This window comes from Schistocerca cancellata, chromosome 5, assembly GCF_023864275.1.
Source record: "Schistocerca cancellata isolate TAMUIC-IGC-003103 chromosome 5, iqSchCanc2.1, whole genome shotgun sequence".
NCBI classification, from domain to species: domain Eukaryota; kingdom Metazoa; phylum Arthropoda; class Insecta; order Orthoptera; family Acrididae; genus Schistocerca; species Schistocerca cancellata.
In genome coordinates this window covers 365,174,746-365,196,168 of record NC_064630.1, presented here as the reverse complement: position 1 = coordinate 365,196,168, position 21,423 = coordinate 365,174,746, and the positions used below count along the sequence as shown (strand labels likewise).

Here is a 21,423-nt window from a genome sequence, read left to right as displayed (position 1 = left end):
AGATTTGATCTGCTAGGAAGTTTGAAATCCGCTCACACTCTGCTCCAGAGTGAAAAACTCTTTCTTAAGATGCAGAGGCTTCGAGAACTGCATGCAACCAGTCTTCTGACAAGACAACAAACAACTGGGCCATCTCACTGAGTATGTGCCGTTACTCTCTGAGAGTTATATGTGCTTGGGTGGTAGTCCACTATGGTCAGTGGTGGAACGGCTAGTTGGAGGCTGAGCTGCCAATACTCCACGACCTAGGCCAGATAGTAGTGAGGCAGTAAGTGGAAGCCTGTTAGACGTCCTACATATCATCAATGACATAGCGTTCATGAACACACGTTTATTATTCAGAACCACGATAGTTGTGCCGATGTCCAAAGAAGCCAGTGGCCGAGGGATGTAAGCTGTATACAGTTGTCAGAGACGGAGCAGGTCATCACGTGACTTGGTGATGCCCTTCTGGGGTGGAAGAGATGACACCAACAGTTAGGCTCAGACCAGGTGTCATCCCATTGCGGCAACCGCACTGCTTCGAGGTGCCCAAGTATCCTCGGACGAGGAGTGCGAGATCATGATGTGGACAAAGTGTATAAGGAGCAGCACACCACAGTGACGTCTGCTAGAAGCGAGGCAGCCAGGAGTTTTCCTGCCCAAACAATGGCGGATGAGTGGCTGACCGCCAGAGATTTCCAGGGTTGAAGGTTGGCAGTAACTGAAGTAGGCCCGCAAATGACTACTGTGTAAAGGGTACTACGTCGACAGTATCCGACTTGGCATGAGCATCAGCGCTTCAGCCAGCAGAGGCAGAGTTCATAGTGAGTGACTGGTTCAGCCATGTAGACTCCTAGAGTTGTAGACTCATGAACTCGTAGATTTCTGGGCTTGTAGACAGACATAGGTCTTTGCTTGAGTTTGGTGTCCATCAGAATGCGATACCTTTGACTATAAAGGACTAGTATTTATATGGTCCTGTCCTGTGCTTGTTTCGCTACAGCATCAGTTTTTATCATTCAAGCCACAACAAGTCTTTGACTCAGATGTGAAGTAACCAGGCGACAGACGTTGCAATGGTTCGAGTTCCTGTGACCTGCAATGTAGTAACTGCCTGGCGTCATACTACAGTTCTTGTTGTAGCAGCAACAGACCCTGATGCAATAACTTTTGGTCGCCTCTGACACGTTATCCGATCCTTGCGTTATCCGAGGCCCATGTCTTAATTTTCACTCAGCTGTGCCCAATTATTTATCTGCCGCGCAACACTGCAACATTGGCATTACACTCAGAGAGATGATTTGAAGTCCATGACGCGGTGTGCCCGTGCAGCGTCGCTGGCGTACCTGTCGGCGGGGCTGTTCATGGGCTGGAACGCGCCGATGCTGCCGCGGCTGCAGCAGAACTCGTCGCACATCGTGCTGACGGAGGACGAGGCGTCGTGGCTGGGCGCCGTCGGCTCGCTGGCGTTGGTGCCGACGGTGGTGGCGGCCGCGGTGCTCGTCAACACGGTGGGCCGCCGCTGGCTGCTGCTCGCGTCCGCCGTGCCCTTCCTGGCCGCCGCCATCTGGGAGCGCTTCGCCACCACCTTCGGAGAGCTCATGACCGCCGTCGTCGTGGCCAGTCTGGGCATAGGCCTCGTCATACCGGTGAGTGCCCTGCATAAAGGTTTTTCTATTGCCGTTTGGTGTGTATATCATGGGATCACAAACTTGTTGCCAGAAATAGTCATAAAGTTTTAATTCACCTCGCAAAATATCAACTTGTGACCATCAAACTTCTTGATGATGTTCGACCGTCTCTACACATTCACCTTACAGTGCTGTACGTTGTTCCCAACCGCGGATGATTAAGAAGAAACCATAGTTGAAGAAGTCTACATGTATTTCTTGATACAATAATTTACCAACAACCGTACATATTGTAGAAATTTATTTTATGAACTTCTTATGTACTACCAGTTTCGGCGTCACATTGATGCCATCTTCAGGCCCCACGCATCATAGTCGTAAAATCGCTGTACACGGAAGGAGCCATATAACTGGATCCGTGAATCAAATCGCTGTGCGTCAACTCTTCGTGGCCTGATGCATAGCGATTTGATTCACGGATCCAGTTATATGGCTCCTTTAGTGTATCTCGATTTTACGAGTATGACATGTGGAGCCTGAAGATGGCATCAATGTAACGCCGAAACTGGTAGTATATAAGAAGTTCATAAAATACATTTCTACAATACATATGGCTGTTAGTAAATTTTTGTATCAAGAAATACACGCCGGCCGTTGTCCCACAGTCCATAATGGATCAACAAAGAAGTCTACATGTGGACTGCTCAGGAGAAGTCCTATCAAGGAAACAAAGAAAATTCACTGGATACTGCAACGGCGCGGTTACTTGGTCTCGTCCTACAGAAAGTGTTCACTCACCTGGTAGTGAATTTCTTCTTCTGCAGTCCGGTCCACACGTCGTCTCTGTTAAAACGAACGATGTTATCCTACTGGAAAAGCTGTAGTAGAGCCAGTAGCATTATACGAATCCAACTGGTGCAATAAATGTTTTTCAGTATTAGGTTGATTGAGAGATTAATTGAAAGGTAGTTTGCGACTGAAAACGTTGATATATTGTCACTTGTTTGATACAAAACAACGCCAAGTCCATATTAACCGTAGTTACATTTTCATTCACACGCTGTCACACTCATTTGCAGTAGGAAGTTCACGGTAACTAATCAAACCCGTTGCCAAAAGAATTAACAAACGAATTGACTGTGATAGAATGCTCGCTCAGTTATTATTCAATTTGACCACCACGAATGTTCAAATTGCGATCGCGCTTCGTATAACACGGCATGTAGATTTTCGTTATTCAAAAGTCGCAGGTTACATATTAAAATCGGAATTTAACGTGTTCGTTTTTTCACATGTTTACGTCCACTTTGCGACACGTCGCTGTCAAGTTTTCACCATTATCCATTAAAGTTTTCACATTTATTCAGGGCTTCTTACATCAACGGCCAAACATGATAACGGCTAAGATCCAAATTCCACTTAGGCTTCACAAAGCAATTCTCTTAGCGCACAAAACACGCGCGAATGTTCTACCCTCTGGTTGGCTTATATACGTCGTAACCGATCCAATATTACTATCCAACCGCGAAATACCACTTCATTTACATTTGACCAATCATAACTTAATATCTTTTATGAACAGTTTATCAAAAGAACAAGTTTATAAAATTCACAAATATCCAGATAGCTTCAGGTATTAAAATTATCGTAAAATGTATCTTGTTTCACCAGTCCAATAAACTGAATAGTTGCAATTTACAATAACCCCTGAGTATGATTCTCCCTCTGTGTACCCACTTCCCACACTAGAATGTACTCCACTAATAGATATAACAATATTCATTTATTATCTTACTTTCCATTCACACCATCATTCACACCAATAAACAAATTAACAATAATGAATAACAGTTGTAATAATCAAATAACAATAGTTTTGTTTAATAAATTTCTTAGCTACTTGATAATTTCATAGTTCGCGGTTCTGTGCAAGAAACCAGTCACCGCTTAAATTTTGATTACTAACCAGCACTGGTGGCCGCAGAATTTCGGCATACGAAGTCACCTGTCAACGGCCTTGTCAAAGAAAGCGGACAGGGGTTGAGGGCAATCTCTTGTCCTTGAGGTGGGAAACTGCCCCTAAAGGCAGAAGAATCAAAAATGATCAACGGCATGTGGATGCAGAAGTCGATGGAAACCACTGCATTAAATACACATAACACTATGTGAAAGCGTGTCATGATCTCTCCATTGGCAAAAGATTCCAGAATAGTCCCACTTCGGATCTCCTGGAGGAGACTGCCAAGTTGGAGATGACCACGACAAAAAAACTGACTGACCAACGAAAGGATAACGTTCTGCGAGTCGAGACACGGATCAAAAACCTGAACTTGGTAGGGAAGCTAGAAATTCTGAAAAGGGGAATGCAAAGGCTCAGTCTGTATGTAGTAGGGGTCAGTGAAGTGATTTAGAAAGAAGGCAGTTAGTTTTGGTTAGATGAATATAGGTAATATCAACAGCAGCAGAAAATGGTATAACGAGAGCACGATTCGTTCTGAATAGGAAGGTAGGGCAGAAGTTGTGTTACTGTGAAGAGTTCAGTGCAAGTGAACCAACACCAACAATGATAGTTCAGGTATACATGCCGACGTCGTAAGCTGAATATGAAAAGATAGAAAAAGTATAAGAGGACACTAAAAGGCTAATACAGTACGTAAAGGGAGATGAAAATCTAATAGTCATGGGAGACTGGAATACAGTTGTAGGGGAAGGACTAGAAGAAAAAGCCACAGAAGAATATGGGCTTGGGACTAGAAACGAGAGAGGAGAAAGACTTAGTGAGTTCTGTAATAAATTTCAGCTAGTAATGGCGAATACTCTGTTCAACAATAGCAAGAGGAGGAGGTATACTTGGAAAAGGCCGAGTGATACGGGAAGATTTGTTAGATTACATCGTGGTCAGGGAGAGATTCCGAAATCTGATACTGGATTGTAAGGCGTAACCAGGAGCACATATAGACTCGGATCACAATTTAGTAATGATGAAGAGTAGACTGAAGTTTAAGAGATTAGTGAGTAAGAATCAATACGCAAAGAAGTGGGATACGGAAGTACTAAGGAATGGCGAGACACGCTTGAAGTTCTCTAGGGCTGTAGATACAGCAATATGGAATAGCTCAGTAAGCAATACAGCAAAACAATAATGGACGTCTCTAAACAGAGCAATCACAGAAGTTGGACAGAGAAACATAGGTACAAAGAAGATAACTGCGAAGAAACCGTGGGTAACAGAAGAAATACTTCATCGATGAAAGACGGAAGTACAAAAATGTTCAGAGAAATTCAGGAATACAGAAATACAAGCCCCTGAAGAATGAAATAAATGGGAAGTGCAGGGAAACTAAGACGAAAGGGCTGCGTAAAACATGTGAAGAAATCGAAAAAGAAATGATTATTGAAAGGACTTACTTAGTATATAGAAAAGTCAAAACAACCTTCGCTGAAATTCAAAGCAATTGTGGTAATATTAAGAGTGCAACGGGAATTCCATTTCTGAATGCAGGAAAGAGAGCGAATAGGTGGAAAGAGTACACTGAAGGCCTCTATCAGGTGGAAGGTTTGTCTGACGTGATAGAAGAAGAAACAGGAGTCGATTCAGAAGAGATATCAGTGTTTGAAGTGGCAACAAAATGACTGTTCACGTTGATATGCAGAATGTATGACTCTGGCGGCATACCATCTGACTTTCGGAAAAATATCATGCACACAATTCCGAAGGTAGCAAGAGCTGACAAGTGCGAGAATTATCGCACAATCAGCCTAACAGCTCATGCATCCAAGTTTCTTGCAAGAGTTGTATACAGAAGAATGCAAAGAGAAGTGAGGACCTGTTAGATGGCGATCAGTTTGGCTTTAGAAAAGGTAAAGGCACGAGAGAGGCAATTCTGACGTTCCGGTTGATAATGGAAACAAGACTAACGAAATCAACACACGTTCATAGGGTTTGTCGTCCTGGAAAAAGCTTTCGACAATGTAAAATGGTGTAAGATGTTCGAAATTCTGAGAAAAATAGGGTAAACTTTATGCAGTAATATACAATACGTACAAGAACCAAGAGGTAAAAATAAGAGCGGGAGACCAAGAACGAAGTGTTCAGATTAGAAGGGCGCAAGACAGGAGTACATACTCTGCTGTTCAATCTGTACATCGAAGAAACAATGATGGAAATAAAAGAAAGGTTCTGGAGTGGAATTAACATTCAATAAGAAAGGATATCAACAATGAGATTCGCTCGTGACATTGCTATCCTGAGAGAAAGTAAGGAAGAATATCGTGATCTGCTGAATAAAATGACAGTCTAATGAGTATAGAATATAGATTGAGAGTAAATCGATGAAAGACAAAAGTAATGAGAACTAGCAGAAATAGGAACAGTGAGAAACTTAACATTAGGATCTGCCAGCCTTCTTGTAGACTATAGTGAGCTGTGCTTTTTTTGTTCGACGAATCTACGATAAACAATAGTCAGAAGAGGGGCTAATTCAGCGGCAAATTCGGTATATAATATGATAGGGATTCCATTGGGCTCTGGAGCTTTGTTCAGTTTTAACTAGCTCAGCTGGTTCTCAACACCACTGACACTAATATTTATTTGAGTCTTCTTTTCAACTGTAAAAGGATTAAATTGGGGCAGTTCTCGCGGGTTTTTCTTTGTAAAGGAACATTTGAAAACAGAGTTAAGCATTTCAGCTTTTGCTTTGCTACTCTCGATTTCAGTTCCTATCTCATTCATTAGGGTCTGGACGCTAACTTTAGTGCCACTAACAGCCTTAACATATCAACAGATTTTCTTTTAGATTTAGCAAAATATCTTTTGATAATATTCTGCTTCGGTAGTCATTGAAGGCATCACGCATTACTCTTTTGACTGCCAAACGTGTTTCATTCAGCATCTCTCTGTCTATAGCCCCAGACTTTGATTTACGCCTACTACGCTGTAATCTCTGTGTCTTTAGAAGTTTCTCTACACTGATTGTACACCATGGAGGACACCTCCCATTTCTAACTGTTCTACTAGGTACATATCACATCATTTAATGCTAAACCATTCTTTTAAATTTGAGCCACAGTTCTTCTATGTGCTCCTGCCATCTACTGAAAATTTCATGTTCCTTATTGATTTTTTATGTAGTTTACAGAACACAAATATATTTATGCTTGTTTTAGTCGTCCTTTGTATTTTGGGGATTGTTGTTGCCACAACCTCATCATGGTCACTGATACCCGTTTCGATGTGAACATCCTCTGCGAGGTCAGGTCTATTTGTTGCTATTAGATCCAATATATTTTCATCATGAGTAGGATTCCTAACTACTGTAACGTCGCCTTAGAAAAATTATAAATAACTGTGCTCGTAAACTTCTACGTTATTTGATTTTCAAACAGTTGAGCAAAACTGAACGTACTCAGACATTTCTCTCTTTACTTATTCTCATCATCACTAAACTGACACACATTATTTTTAGCGCAACGCAATCTGACTTTTAATATTCCCCACAAAAGAATGGCCCTGACTAACAATAACCTATACCTTTCATGAATCACTTACCTGACAAAAATCTTCGTTACTCGAACTGCTACAATACAGTGAGCGCCAATACTGCCAGCTAAATAAAAGGTTCTAACTACTGAAGGCACTAACTACTGATAGGCATAGTTAGCAAATGAATGATTTTGATAGAGAACAAACAATGTATTTACCTTAATAATGTTCAAAAGTCATCATATATATATGAATTCATGATCTCCATCTTTACAAATTTCCTTTTTCTGGCGGACACATGTCCAGGTTGTCCGCTTATAGCAACTTCTCAAAACTCTGGCATCTCTCTCTCCACATCCACCGCTGCTGGAGGCTCACCTCCAACTGAGCAACGCTACATGCTGATCCCATCCAACTGCCCAACACTACAATAGCGAATATTCTAAAAATGCCAACCAGTCACAGACTGCACACAGCACAGTCAGTGATTTTCAACAAAAAAACTTAAGCAGCCTACTTACATAGCCACCATGGTCCCCACAAAAAATTTTACAAATTGTTTTTGGGTGTCCAATACTGATTTGAAAAAAAAATTTCATAATTACGATAACAAAGATATCAAATGCACACAATTATTGATACACTGTTGGTCAAAAGCAAAAATTGTTCTCATAAAGACAGTCCTGATCATTCATCACTGTAGTAATTGCAGTTTTTTTTAAGTCCGAGCAGTAAAAGAAAATGCACAAGGAAGTAATGGATTTCAGTGCAGTCTTGAAGAAATAGTGTTGTTTCCTTCCAATGGAAAGACAGTGCTGACTCTTGACATGCAGGCAGGTAATGGGCCACAACAGAGCAAACCCATATGAGAGTCAGTCGAAGTTTTGAAGAATATGGTTAGGTAGGTCATCACAGAGCAGACCCACTGTAGTTCTAGTAGAGATTATGGTATTGGTGGTCCAGCAGAGGTGCAGACCCACTATAGTCCTTGTAAAGATAATGGTATTGGTAGGCCATCAAAGGTGCAGACACACTTTAGTCCTTGTAGAGATAGCTAGCAGCCATCCGCTGCCACTGTGTGGGTGCACAGTCACAATTGAAGAGTTTGAGGATAATATAGCAAGTCAATAAACCACCACTTGTGCACTCACAAACGTTTTGGAATGTCCTTAGAACCAGCAGTGCTGTTAGCCAGTTTCTTGCTGAATTATCAACACACGTGCAAACACTAACAGTATAATGTGCATATATTATGACCAACAAAATGTGTGCACTGAAATGAATCCCTACAAGTTACTTAATTTGATGAACTGGTGTCAATTACAATTTTATGACATGAGAATACAATTACAAAGGTGCAGAAAACAGCATTAATAACATAATAATACAGATATAATTTGCAGTAATATAGGCTTTACAAAATAATAGCAATAAATACATACATCAGTGTCACAGAAATTCTGACATAAATAAATTAAAAAATTAGAAGAGCTTTCGAACATTAACTTCACACATGAGCATTGAAACAGAACAAATTAAATAAACATCTTTACAAAGTAAATAACATATTGTTAATGCCATTTATATTTGAGGATAACATTATTCCTCATCGTAGTGAATGTAGCTTAGTATTAGAAAAATTCTACAACTCTTATCAGATAAACACATAAAAACAGGAAGAACACAAATACACAAGGGTACACAAACACATAGCGAAATAACACAAAAGGAAATGACAGGGTTTGTTTTCAGTGTAATATTTGGTACTGCAGTCCAACCCAAAATTTCATTCCATACATCTTTCCTCTTATTTCAACATTTGCTCCCACAAAAAAATCCTATCCACGCATGCTTTCTGTATTTATATGTTCACATATTTCTTACTTCTTTATTTACTTTCCATTATCTTACCTCGTAATTTGTTTCCAAGAAAATTTAACCTACACCTGTTGTCCCTAAACCCTAATTTTTTGTTCATATCCTCTTTCAAAATAATTATGCTTCATTGTGCACTACTTTTTCGGCCAAACCTTTCTCTTACACGTTGTCAATGCATATATTCCAATTCATCACAACTCATTCTCCTATATAGCCTATCCCCTCTTAAGCTAACTTAAATCTATTGAGCTCAGATATATACAGGGTGTTACAAAAAGGTACGGCCGAACTTTCAGGAAACATTCCTCACACACAAATAAAGAAAAGATATTATGTGGACATGTGTCCGGAAACGCTTAATTTCCATGTTAGAGCTCATTTTAGTTTCGTTCTTCCACCTACGCTCAGTGGAGCACGTTATCATGTTTTCATACAGGATACTCTACCTGCGCTGCTAGAATATGTGCCTTTACAAGATCGACACAACATGTGATTCATGCACGATGGAGCTCCTGCACATTTCAGTCGAAGTGTTCGTACGCTTCTCAAAAACAGATTCGGTGACCGATGGATTGGTAGAGGTGGACTAATTCCATGGCCTCCACGCTCTCCTGACCTCAACCCTCTTGATTTTCATTTATGGTGGCATTTGAAAGCTCTTGTCTACGCAACCCCGGTATCAAATGTAGAGACTCTTCATGCTCGTATTGTGGACGGAAGTGATACAATATGCCATTCTCCAGGGCTGCATTGGCACATCAGGGATTCTATGCGACAGAGGGTGGATGCATGTCTCCTCGCTAACAGAGGACATTTTGAACATTTCCTGTAACAAAGTGTTTGAAGTCACGCTGGTATGTTCTGTTGCTGTGTGTTTCCATTCCATGATTAATGTGATTTGAAGAGAAGTAATAAAATGAGCTCTAACATGGAAAGTAAGCATTTCCGGTCACCTGTCCACATAACATATTTTCTTTCTTTATGTGTGAGGAATGTTTCCTGAAAGTTTGGCCATACCTTTTTGTAACACCTGTATACTAGAGAACGATGCAATGCAGCAGCACAAAACAATTAACACAATCAGCAATGACAAAAAAATGGTTATTGGCAAAGCAAGTAGCAGTATATGTAAATTAGCAAAGCAAATGCAACATTACCACTAATATGTGCCAATGTGAAGGAACAAGAAAAATAAATCAGTATTAAAGCTGGCTTAATGCAATGTAAAATTCGGTAGAGTCTGGCAAATGCAAAAACTCATACCTAAACATGATAAAGCTCAAGCAGAAACAATATTACAGTAAAGATAGGAAATATCTAATACCTATGTCAGATCTTAACACTAGAGTAATGCATCACAATAACTTACTCTACTAAACAAGTTACCAAATCGTTGAAAAAATTTATTTATGCAATTCCTGTGAAGGGAAATATCTATTTGTGCTCCCTTTTTTTAAGAAAGTAGATCATAAAATTATTATTTAATGCATCTGTGGAAAGAAAACATTACTATTAGTACACCTATTAAATTTTATTTAACCAATGCTGCAGCACAGCTAGAATCTAGATATTAAACAAAATGAGCAAATATATATATATATATATATATATATATATATATATATATATATATATATATATATAAAGCAAGGCATGAAACGTCATTCACTAGCCGTATGGCATTTCAGTAAATATCTACAATTATGAGCTCCAAAGAGTAATTAGATGTCTTCAAGTATGAGCGTGTCGTATTTGCGATGCTTTCTACAAAGAAATGTCAATACCGAGGTTAACGGCCCCTTTTTTTCTTCCACATGTGCCCCTGAAAGGTCCACACTAATGGCTGTCACACAGCTGGGCGCCCACAGTGAATACGTCGGGGTGACTTACCTTCCTTACCGAAATATTTACATCAGTTTCCCCTACAGTGACAGTTTGATACAAATAAAATTTCACAGGTTGAGAAATTACAGAAGAAATGTGTAGAAGCGAAATCTCATGAATAGCAGTGTTGTGATACTCACATTCACGCATGTACACACATTTCGTAACTCTTAAAGTATGATTCTTGATTTTCAACATCCTTTTTCACAAACCAGTATCCCTAACCTCTTCTCATTATTCATATACATATAAACACATAATCACATTCCTCATATAGCATCATCTTATTGATAATGAACTTCTCTCAACAGCATAATACACATTGTCATCGCAATAATAACATCGTAACACCTCATTTAAATCTCAAAAACATCGTAGCTTTCTGCAATAATTTCAAAACCTAAAAAATATTCTCTGCTCATTTCAATACTGTCATCTACCTCAAACGTACTTCAAAAATCATGATCCCATACCAAATACATCATTCAAAGCTGTCATAGTATCACAGTGGTCCCAAAAAAATATGAACAGTTCACAAAGTACAGACAAAATACAATTTCATAAGTGTGAATTAATTTAACTATGTAATTACGTAAATATGTGTCAGTGATGTAGTAAAAAATGTTTATCTCACTCATATAGCTGTTTAATTCTGTCTTAGAGAAATATGGTACCGATGTGTAAAGTTCTATAAGAAAATACCATATTAGCTAGTGCTCCTAGCGCTTGCCACACGCTTAGTACACAAGGTAGGCGTGTACCCCCTGAGGATAAATGTAATTACACCCTCAGATGTTACAGATTACAGCAATGGAATTAAATGCATCACTGAAAACCTTCTATGTATCTTTGTAATTCAAATATCTTAAAAAAATATATGTTTAAGTACAAAAATTAATCACTCAAATGCGTGTCCTGTAGCGCTAAACTGTGCGTCTTGCTGTAAGATAATTTCTGTCATAAATTGACGGTAAAAATGTGCCAAATGTCGTAGTTATCGTACTTCGTAAGCATAGTTCTGCAGAAGTCAATGTACTTACCTCGTGATAAACAAAAGTGAAATGCTTTGCGTATAGATATCGTAGTTCTTATGTACATTACCGTGACCAAGAAAGTACTGTACTGTAACTTGTTGTCATGTAACGAAAAATACCTATCGCATTGTAGCTATACCACAAAAGTTACTACTAAAACATGTTTTACTTTCCAGAATAATACAGAAAAACTGTGCAAATATAAAACAGATACAGCCCAAAAGCAACAATGTAAATTGTGTCACTCATTAGTAGCTTAGTGATATAATCGTGTAGCTGTCAAATAAACCAAATACTAAGTTATCCGTAATCTCACAGAAAGTACTGTAAATCCAGAATGTATTTTGAAGTAAACCAAAATGTTGCATTAAAATCTCATTAGCAGTATATGATCCAAATATGTACGCTGTAAGGTCGTTACATAATCGTGCAACTAACAAGCAAGAATGTACACACAATAATATTGTGTCATCTATTCACTATAAAATGCATTTGTTTACTGTCTAAATAAGTTCCCTAGATTCTTGCCTGGATAGTTGACTTCAAAACATTGTTGCATTTTAACAGTTTCTAAGTGTGACAAAGCGTACTAGTAACGTGAAGTGAAAAATTTATGGCAAAGACTAAGTTAAAAAGCAAATTATCTTTCAGTAAACGGTTTTACATGTGAAATGTGGTGAAAACCTTTCCTATTCCTAGTGCGCAATTATCATGTGGTATACGTAGGATTATGTAAGGTCCATTGTAAATCAGAAAGAATTTGTGACTCAAGTATTTCTTCCTATGTGACAATGAATGAGCTTTCATGAGAACTTTCTGACCAATATATAGTTTCTTTGCATTTGTGTTATTGTGTAGTTTTCTCCTTTTGTCTGCATCAGAATTTATATTTTTAATAGTCAAATCATTTCTGTCTTTGAGTCGAAGGTTACATATATTTGGAAAAGGTACAAGCTCTCTGATTCTGTTTTGTGGTCCTTCATTCTTCAGTACAAGAATAGGTGGTAAGGCAGTGGAGTCATGAGGCATATCATTGATCACACCTTGAAAAAGGTGTAAATATCTGTCCCAATACTGATGCTTTCTGTGACAATAAAGTCTGCAAAGCTTATTGATTTCTTTCATAATCCGTTCAGATGGGTTACAATTTGGTGAGTACAATGAAATAAAAACAGATTGGATTTTACATTTCCGAAGCATGCGTGACCAAACAGTAGATCTGAATTGCGGTCCGTTATCTGAAATGACTTTATTAACATGCCAAACTTCATGTAAGAAATTTATAACGAAGTTGTTGGATACAGACCATCTAGTGGCTTTACGTAACGGTGTAAAAGTAACAAATTTTGAAGTAAGTTTAACAGTGACTAAAACAGACGAAAATCCATTCGATGTTCTGACAAGGGGTCCCAAGAGATCAACAGCAGCAAATTCTTTTAATTTAGAAGGAATGATAGAAAACAACAGAGCACGATGTGAGATAGTAGATGGTTTAGCCTTTTGAGAAAGTTTGCAATAGACAAGACTCTTCGAATTCTCTTTTCCATATTGTTAAAATAACAAGTCATCCATAGAATATGATAACATTTTCGTGGACCAAAATGTGCGTAGCTGAAATGAATGTACCAAATGAGCTTATTAACAAAGTCGTCAGGAATGCAAAGAACCCATAGCTTGACATCAACAGTGCAGCAATGAAGAGTATGTCGTTTCTGACCAGATAATATTGCCAAATCTGTGTGTTTGTCCTTTCATGCCATTTACTTTTGATGTCTTTCCAAATCGGATCCTTATCTTGTTCATAAGCAATGTCTTTTAAAGATGCGGCGCGCGGGATTAGCCGAGCGGTCTAGGCGCTGTGCGGCTGGTCCCGGCGGAGGTTCGAGTCCTTCCTCAGGCATGGGTGTGTGTATTTGTCCTTAGAATAATATAGGTTAAGTAGTGTGTAAGCTTAGGGACTGATCACCTTAGCAGTTAAGTCCATAAGATTTCACACACATTTGAATATTTTTTAAAGATGTAGTGATGAAGTTTTCAAAGGCTACTTTCTGAATGTAAAGAATACTGAAATATTTTTCGAGGTTAGCTTCTGTATTGCTTTTCTCAAGCCCAGCCAGTGCACGTGACAGTGAGTTCGCAACAATGTTCTCCTTGTCTGGAATGTAGACTATTCTGAAGTGGAATTCTTGCAGAAGCAATGCCCAACGTTTTAACCTCTCACGATTTAATTTTGAAGACCTAAGAAATTGTAATGTACTATGATCAATATATACTTTTACGTGTTTATCAGAAAGAAAGAAACGGAATTTGTTAAATGCCACAACGATAGCTAAAGCTTCTAATTCAGTAACGGAACAATTTATTTCAGATTTTGTTAGCACACGGCTAGCAAAAGCAGTGGTTTTCTGTACAGTAGTGTCAATTTCTATGGCTTCTTGAAATAAATGGGCACCACGTTAGAAGAATCCGTGCTAAGGCAGAAATCTTGTGATAGATCTGGATGAGCTAGTATTGGTGTGTTAAGTAGCGCTTCTTTCAAAGAAATGTATTCCAACTGTGCCTCTTTGTCCCAGTTCCAAATAGAATTTTTGCAGTGAGAGAACAAAGTTTTGGTGTAACTAGAATTTGCATATTCAGAAAACGACAGTAAAAATTTACGAGACCTAGAAAACTGCGCACATGTTTTTTTGTGGATGGAACTTGAATGGCTCTGATTGCTTCTAACTTTTCAGGATCCGGCTGAATGCCTTCAGAAAAAATAGTGTGTCCCAAAAACTTCACCTTTGACCTACCGAATTCACACTTTTCCAATTTAACTGTAATTCCAGATTCTGCAAAATTACATAACGTACTGTTGAGGATGCGATTATGTTGTTCCCATGAGGCTTCTGCTATTAGAATATCGTCCACATATAAGGTGATGTGACGTTTTAAGTATTCAGGTAGTATGGAATTTAGCCCGAAGAAACATTGAAACCAAAAGGAAGTTTCCGAAATTGATAACAAACGCCGAAACAAAGAAAAGCTGTATATTTTCTACATTCTGGATGAAGTTCAATCTGATAAAAGCTGGATCTGAGATCAATACAAGACAACACTTTTACACCATTAAAATTTTGAAGAAGTTCTTCCAATGTTTGCGGCCTCTCTGTTTCAGGAATGACGATAGTATTGATTTGTCTCGAATCTAAGGCACGCCTGATCGATCCATTTTTCTTCTCAACACCATGTAATGGATTGTTGTATGAGCTTACTGCAGGCTCAATAATGCCCCCCCGTCAAGCATATTGTATTTCTGTTCTAACATGGTCCCTATAATGTGCCGGGATTACGTATGGCCTAACACAAAATTTAGTATGCTCACGAACACGAAATTGGCATTGAAATCCCTTGATTGTCCTGTTTTGTGAGTAAAAACTGTGGAATGTGATTGTAAAATTTCAAAAAGGTCCTGCCTATCAGTGTCATTACAATTCTCAATTGTTTGAATTTTGTTCTGAATTTGCACGTTTCACCTTGTAATTTAATCTTACGTAAAGGAAGTGTGGGGCAATCGTTCGATTTGCTGCATTTGCTAAAAGATGTTTCACTGAAATGGGACTGCCAGAGTCAAGTACTGCCGTAAATTTTACGTCATTTACTATAATATGAATTACAGGATATGCAATATTGTTGTGTTTTACGGCATGTTTCTGGAGTAAGATGTCCCTAACGTCTTCCAATTTTACGTAATTAATAGCCACGGCAGCTGCGTCGTGTAGATGCCGTGTTTCTTGACTTCCGCAAGGCGTTCGATACAGTTCCCCACAGTCGTTTAATGAACAAAGTAAGAGCATATGGACTATCAGACCAATTGTGTGATTGGATTGAGGAGTTCCTAGATAACAGGACGCAGCATGTTATTCTCAATGGAGAGAAGTCTTCCGAAGTAAGAGTAATTTCAGGTGTGCCGCAGGGGAGTGTCATAGGACCGTTGCTATTCACAATATACATAAATGACCTGGTGGATGACATCGGAAGTTCACTGAGGCTTTTTGCAGATGATGCTGTGGTGTATCGAGAGGTTGTAACAATGGAAAATTGTACTGAAATGCAGGAGGATCTGCAGCGAATTGACGCATGGTGCAGCGAATGGCAACTGAATCTCAATGTAGACAAGTGTAATGTGCTGCGAATACACAGAAAGATAGATCCTTTATCATTTAGCTACAAAATAGCAGGTCAGCAACTGGAAGCAGTTAATACCATAAATTATCTGGGAGTACGCATTAGGAGTGATTTAAAATGGAATGATCATATAATGTTGATTGTCGGTAAAGCGGATGCCAGACTGAGATTCATTGGAAGAATCCTAAGGAAATGCAATCCGAAAACAAAGGAAGTAGGTTACAGTATGCTTGTTCGCCCACTGCTTGAATACTGCTCAGCAGTGTGGGATCCGTACCAGATAGGGTTGATACAAGACATAGAGAAGATCCAACGGAGAGCAGCGCGCTTCGTTACAGGATCATTTAGTAATCGCGAAAGCGTTACGGAGCTGATAGATAAACTCCAGTGGAAGACTCTGCAGGAGAGACGCTCAGTAGCTCGGTACGGGCTTTTGTCAAAGTTTCGAGAACATACCTTCACCGAAGAGTCAAGCAGTATATTGCTCTCTCCTACATATATCTCGCGAAGAGACCATGAGGATAAAATCAGAGAGATTAGAGCCCACACAGAGGCATACAATACGAGACTGGAATAGAAGGGATAACCGATAGAGGTACTGAAGGTACCCTCCGCCACACACCGTCAGGTGGCTTGCGGAGTATGGATGTAGATGTAGATGTAGATGTAGATGTCAGCTTCATAAGTACGTTTTGTGGCTGCCAGCGGTGCGAGCCATCGCGTACTGTCTATTTGTTGTTGCGGGTCGTTATTGGGATTTGGAGATATAACCTCTACAATTTCAGCTTGTCGAGAGGGCCCTGGCCTGTTTCAATCCCGCCAGTTCTGATTAAATTCTGGTCTATTGTTAAGATTATATCGCCTGTCGTCATGTCGGTAGTTTCTGTAATTTATTTCTTGTCGGTCACGTGGTAGAGAATTCCTCCATGAGTCGTAACTGCGTGGTGGAGCGTTGCGTCTGAAGTTGTTCTGTCTCCCTTGATAACAATTATTTTGGCTGCCATATTGTATGTTTCTCTGATTGTCTCTGTCATAGTCATTACTGCGGAGAGGGGATCTTCCCCTGTAATTATTATTACTCTGCACACGGTTGTTGTATGGGCGGTGTCTGTTTTGGTCACGTTTTGCATTGTAAGAATAGCCTTGTCATGTTCAGTTATTATTCCTGTCATCACGGAATTGTGATGGATGTGACCTGTAATTGTTGTTCTCCTGGTTTCGCGCTCCGCGATTGTCAGTGTCAATTTCCCATTCTTGTAAGAGTCCTTGAAAAGCTTCACTGTCGTCTTTGTAACGTCCTGCCAAAATAATGTGTTGTATATATTCAGGTAATTTGATTAAGCAAAAACGGATGAGTTCTGAGAGGATGTATGGGTTTGACAGGTACTGATTCTTGTGCAACATGTCTTCAAAATATTTGACAGGACTGGAGAATTCAGATTTTTCAAAGCGTTTCATCATTATGATGCCATGTTTTACTTGGTCTTGAGTAACTTGAGACCAATATGCTGAGAGGAACGCATGATAAAATTCTCCTTCACTATGACAATCGCGAATGGCCGATCGCATTCTTACAGCTGGTACATTCTCTAAGCAGCCACACATAAAATTCCAGTCTGTGCTCTAATGACGAGTTGGGAGGAAAACAATGAGAGAATTGATGAAGCCATGCTTGTGGATGAATGTCGTTGACGGAATTCTTAAATGTTTTGAATGTAGGTGTAGTAATGAACAGTTTAAAGTCATCCTGTCGGCGAGTCGCATATCGATCATTGTTACGTCGTGTCGGCGGTTCCACCTCAATATTCGGTGCACCATGCCAATTTCTTTCATAATTTCCGAAATGCCTTGTGTTATTATTTTGTGGCTTTTCCGTATTTTTAAGTCCCACTTCCCGTGTTGGAGAGCGAGTCTCCTCTTAAATATGTAATTGTTGTATTACCTGTGTCAACCGATCATGTACTTCCCGGATTTCTCTTTTGTACTGTCTATTGATCTGATTCTGATTTTGTTTAAAATTCTTAATTTGATCATACTCTTCTGTGTCTGTGAAGGCTACCGGTCTTGTGTCATTCAGATCATCATCTACCTTTGTAGATAAGTTAGTGAACTGATCCGAAAGCCCGGCTACTATCTCCAATAATGAACTGATTTTCTCCGTGTGTTTTCTGAACCAGGTCTTAGAGCATCTACTGTGCCCTTTAAGTTTTTCTGAGCTTTTGCAAATTGCGTAATCGAATCTGTAGATGCAACTGAGTCAATTTTAGCTTGCAAGGTGTGGTGATTTTCATGGACAATAGATTGCAGTTCTTTTATAGCAGCTTCGTGATTCTGTAATACATTTTTATGGCGCGAAAAGATAGTTTGAAAATGCTCACGAATTTGTGTTATTACGTATTTACAGACTTTTTGACATTTCGATTCAATTTTAAGTAACTCCGCAGTTAAATCTTCACGCGTTTGTACCGTCGAGTATAACTTTTGAAGCTGTTGCTGTGTTTGTTTCTTATTTTGTTTCATTTGTTGCATTAATTGCAATAATAATGTATTAGTGTCCGGAATATGTTCCTCTACGCTTTTCGGTAGTGCATTTGCACCGGCAACATTAGCATTTTCAAAAGCAAAAAATGTGTCTTTACTTAATTGAGAAAAAGGTGAGGACGCAAAACCTGAATCTACGGTATTTGCAAGATGGTGTCATATCTTTTCGACTTCCTGGGGCGAGCTGTTGCCGACCGATCGATCTACAATACTACCCTGTTCACTAATTGTTTCACTGTCTACACCATTATTTGCCGTCTGGTCCACTTACCTAAGCACAATTACCAAATTACTACTTTGAAAGTCTGTTAATTCATTATACAATGGTGCTGATAAGCTACGCTGGTCGTCACTATCATTTCTCAATTTACTTTTAAGCCTAGCGTTACGTTTTTCACACGCCATAATTACCACATATTTCCCACGATAACAAGAAAAGCACAATTTGAAGAGCAAAGACAAGAAAACACATTAACATAGCACTAAAAATAATATCTAATTAATTGCAAGCACGGCTGCGAAATACTTGGTGCAAATCTACATGCACGTGAAAACTGTTTTACAGTACAACAACGAAAAACTACAACTACAAAGGAAATTATTTCTACAATTACGCGCTAGCAATAAACAATAACTAACTAATAACTGAAACTACAAGAAAAAGTCAGAAGTTGCAATGAAGCATCCTTGGCTTATGGTTGACATTTGTAACGTCCCATTACAAAAATTATAAATGACTGTGCTGGTAAACTTCTACGTTATTTGATTTTCAAACAGCTGAGCAAAACTGAACGTACTCAGACATTTCTCTCTTTACTTATTCTCATCGTCACTAAACTGACACACAATATTTTTAGCGCAACGCAATCTGACTTTTAATAATCCCCACAAAATAATGGCCTGGACTAACAATAACCTATACCTCTCATGAATCACTTACCTGACAAAAATCTTCGTTACTCGAACTACTGAAATACAGCGAGCGCCACTACTGCCAGCTAAATAAAAGATTATAACTACTGATAGGGATAGTTAGCAAATGAAAGATTTTGATAGAGAACAAAAAATGTATTTACCTTAATAATGTTCAAAAGTCATTATATATATATATATATATATATATATATACTCCTGGAAATGGAAAAAAGAACACATTGACACCGGTGTGTCAGACTCACCACACTTGCTCCGGACACTGCGAGAGGGCTGTACAAGCAATGATCACACGCACGGCACAGCGGACACACCAGGAACCGCGGTGTTGGCCGTCGAATGGCGCTAGCTGCGCAGCATTTGTGCACCGCAGCCGTCAGTGTCAGCCAGTTTGCCGTGGCATACGGAGCTCCATCGCAGTCTTTAACACTGGTAGCATGCCGCGACAGCGTGGACGTGAACCATATGTGCAGTTGACGGACTTTGAGCGAGGGCGTATAGTGGGCATGCGAGAGGCCGGGTGGACGTACCGCCGAATTGCTCAACACGTGGGGCGTGAGGTCTCCACAATACATCGATGTTGTCGCCAGTGGTCGGTGGAAGGTGCACGTGCCCGTCGACCTGGGACCGGACCGCAGCGACGCACGGATGCACGCCAAGACCGTAGGATCCTACGCAGTGCCGTAGGGGACCGCACCGCCACTTCCCAGCAAATTAGGGACACTGTTGCTCCTGGGGTATCGGCGAGGACCATTCGCAACCGTCTCCATGAAGCTGGGCTACGGTCCCGCACACCGTTAGGCCGTCTTCCGCTCACGCCCCAACATCGTGCAGCCCGCCTCCAGTGGTGTCGCGACAGGCGTGAATGGAGGGACGAATGGAGACGTGTCGTCTTCAGCGATGAGAGTCGCTTCTGCCTTGGTGCCAATGATGGTCGTATGCGTGTTTGGCGCCGTGCAGGTGAGCACCACAATCAGGACTGCATACGACCGAGGCACACAGGGCCAGCACCCGGCATCATGGTGCGGGGAGCGATCTCCTACACTGGCCGTACACCACTGGTGATCGTCGAGGGGACACTGAATAGTGCACGGTACATCCAAACCGTCATCGAACCCATCGTTCTACCATTCCTAGACCGGCAAGGGAACTTGCTGTTCCAACAGGACAATGCACGTCCGCATGTATCCCGTGCCACCCAACGTGCTCTAGAAGGTGTAAGTCATCTACCCTGGCCGGCAAGATCTCCGGATCTGTCCCCCATTGAGCATGTTTGGGACTGGATGAAGCGTCGTCTCACGCGGTCTGCACGTCCAGCACGAACGCTGGTCCAACTGAGGCGCCAGGTGGAAATGGCATGGCAAGCCGTTCCACAGGACTACATCCAGCATCTCTACGATCGTCTCCATGGGAGAATAGCAGCCTGCATTGCTGCGAAAGGTGGATATACACTGTACTAGTGCCGACATTGTGCATGCTCTGTTGCCTGTGTCTATGTGCCTGTGGTTCTGTCAGTGTGATCATGTGATGTATCTGACCCCAGGAATGTGTCAATAAAGTTTCCCCTTCCTGGGACAATGAATTCACGGTGTTCTTATTTCAATTTCCAGGAGTATATATATATATATATATATATATATATATATATATATATATATATATATATATGACCTCCATCTTTACAAATTTCCTTTTTCTGGCGGACATACGTCCACTTCGTCCGCTTACAGCAACCTCTCAAAACTCTGGCATCTCTCTCCTCACATCCACCACTGCTGGCGGCTCACCTCAAACTGAGCAACGCTACGCGCTGTTCCCATCCAAATGCCCAACACTACAATAGCGAATATTCCAACAATGCCAACCTGCCACAGACTGCACACAGCACAGT

At 40.2% G+C, this 21,423-nt stretch overlaps 1 protein-coding gene across 1 annotated transcript in view; it reads left to right on the top strand.

Annotated features, from left to right (window-relative positions):
• The first annotated feature begins 1,533 nt into the window (after positions 1-1,533).
• LOC126188285 (facilitated trehalose transporter Tret1-like) overlaps positions 1,534-21,423 on the top strand; it is a 71,968-nt gene continuing 52,078 nt past the window's right edge. Inside the window, exon 1 of the mRNA XM_049929869.1 lies at positions 1,534-1,631. Within this exon, the coding sequence (XP_049785826.1) occupies positions 1,584-1,631 (48 nt within the window). The 5' untranslated portion in view covers positions 1,534-1,583. The remainder of the gene's footprint in view (positions 1,632-21,423) is intronic.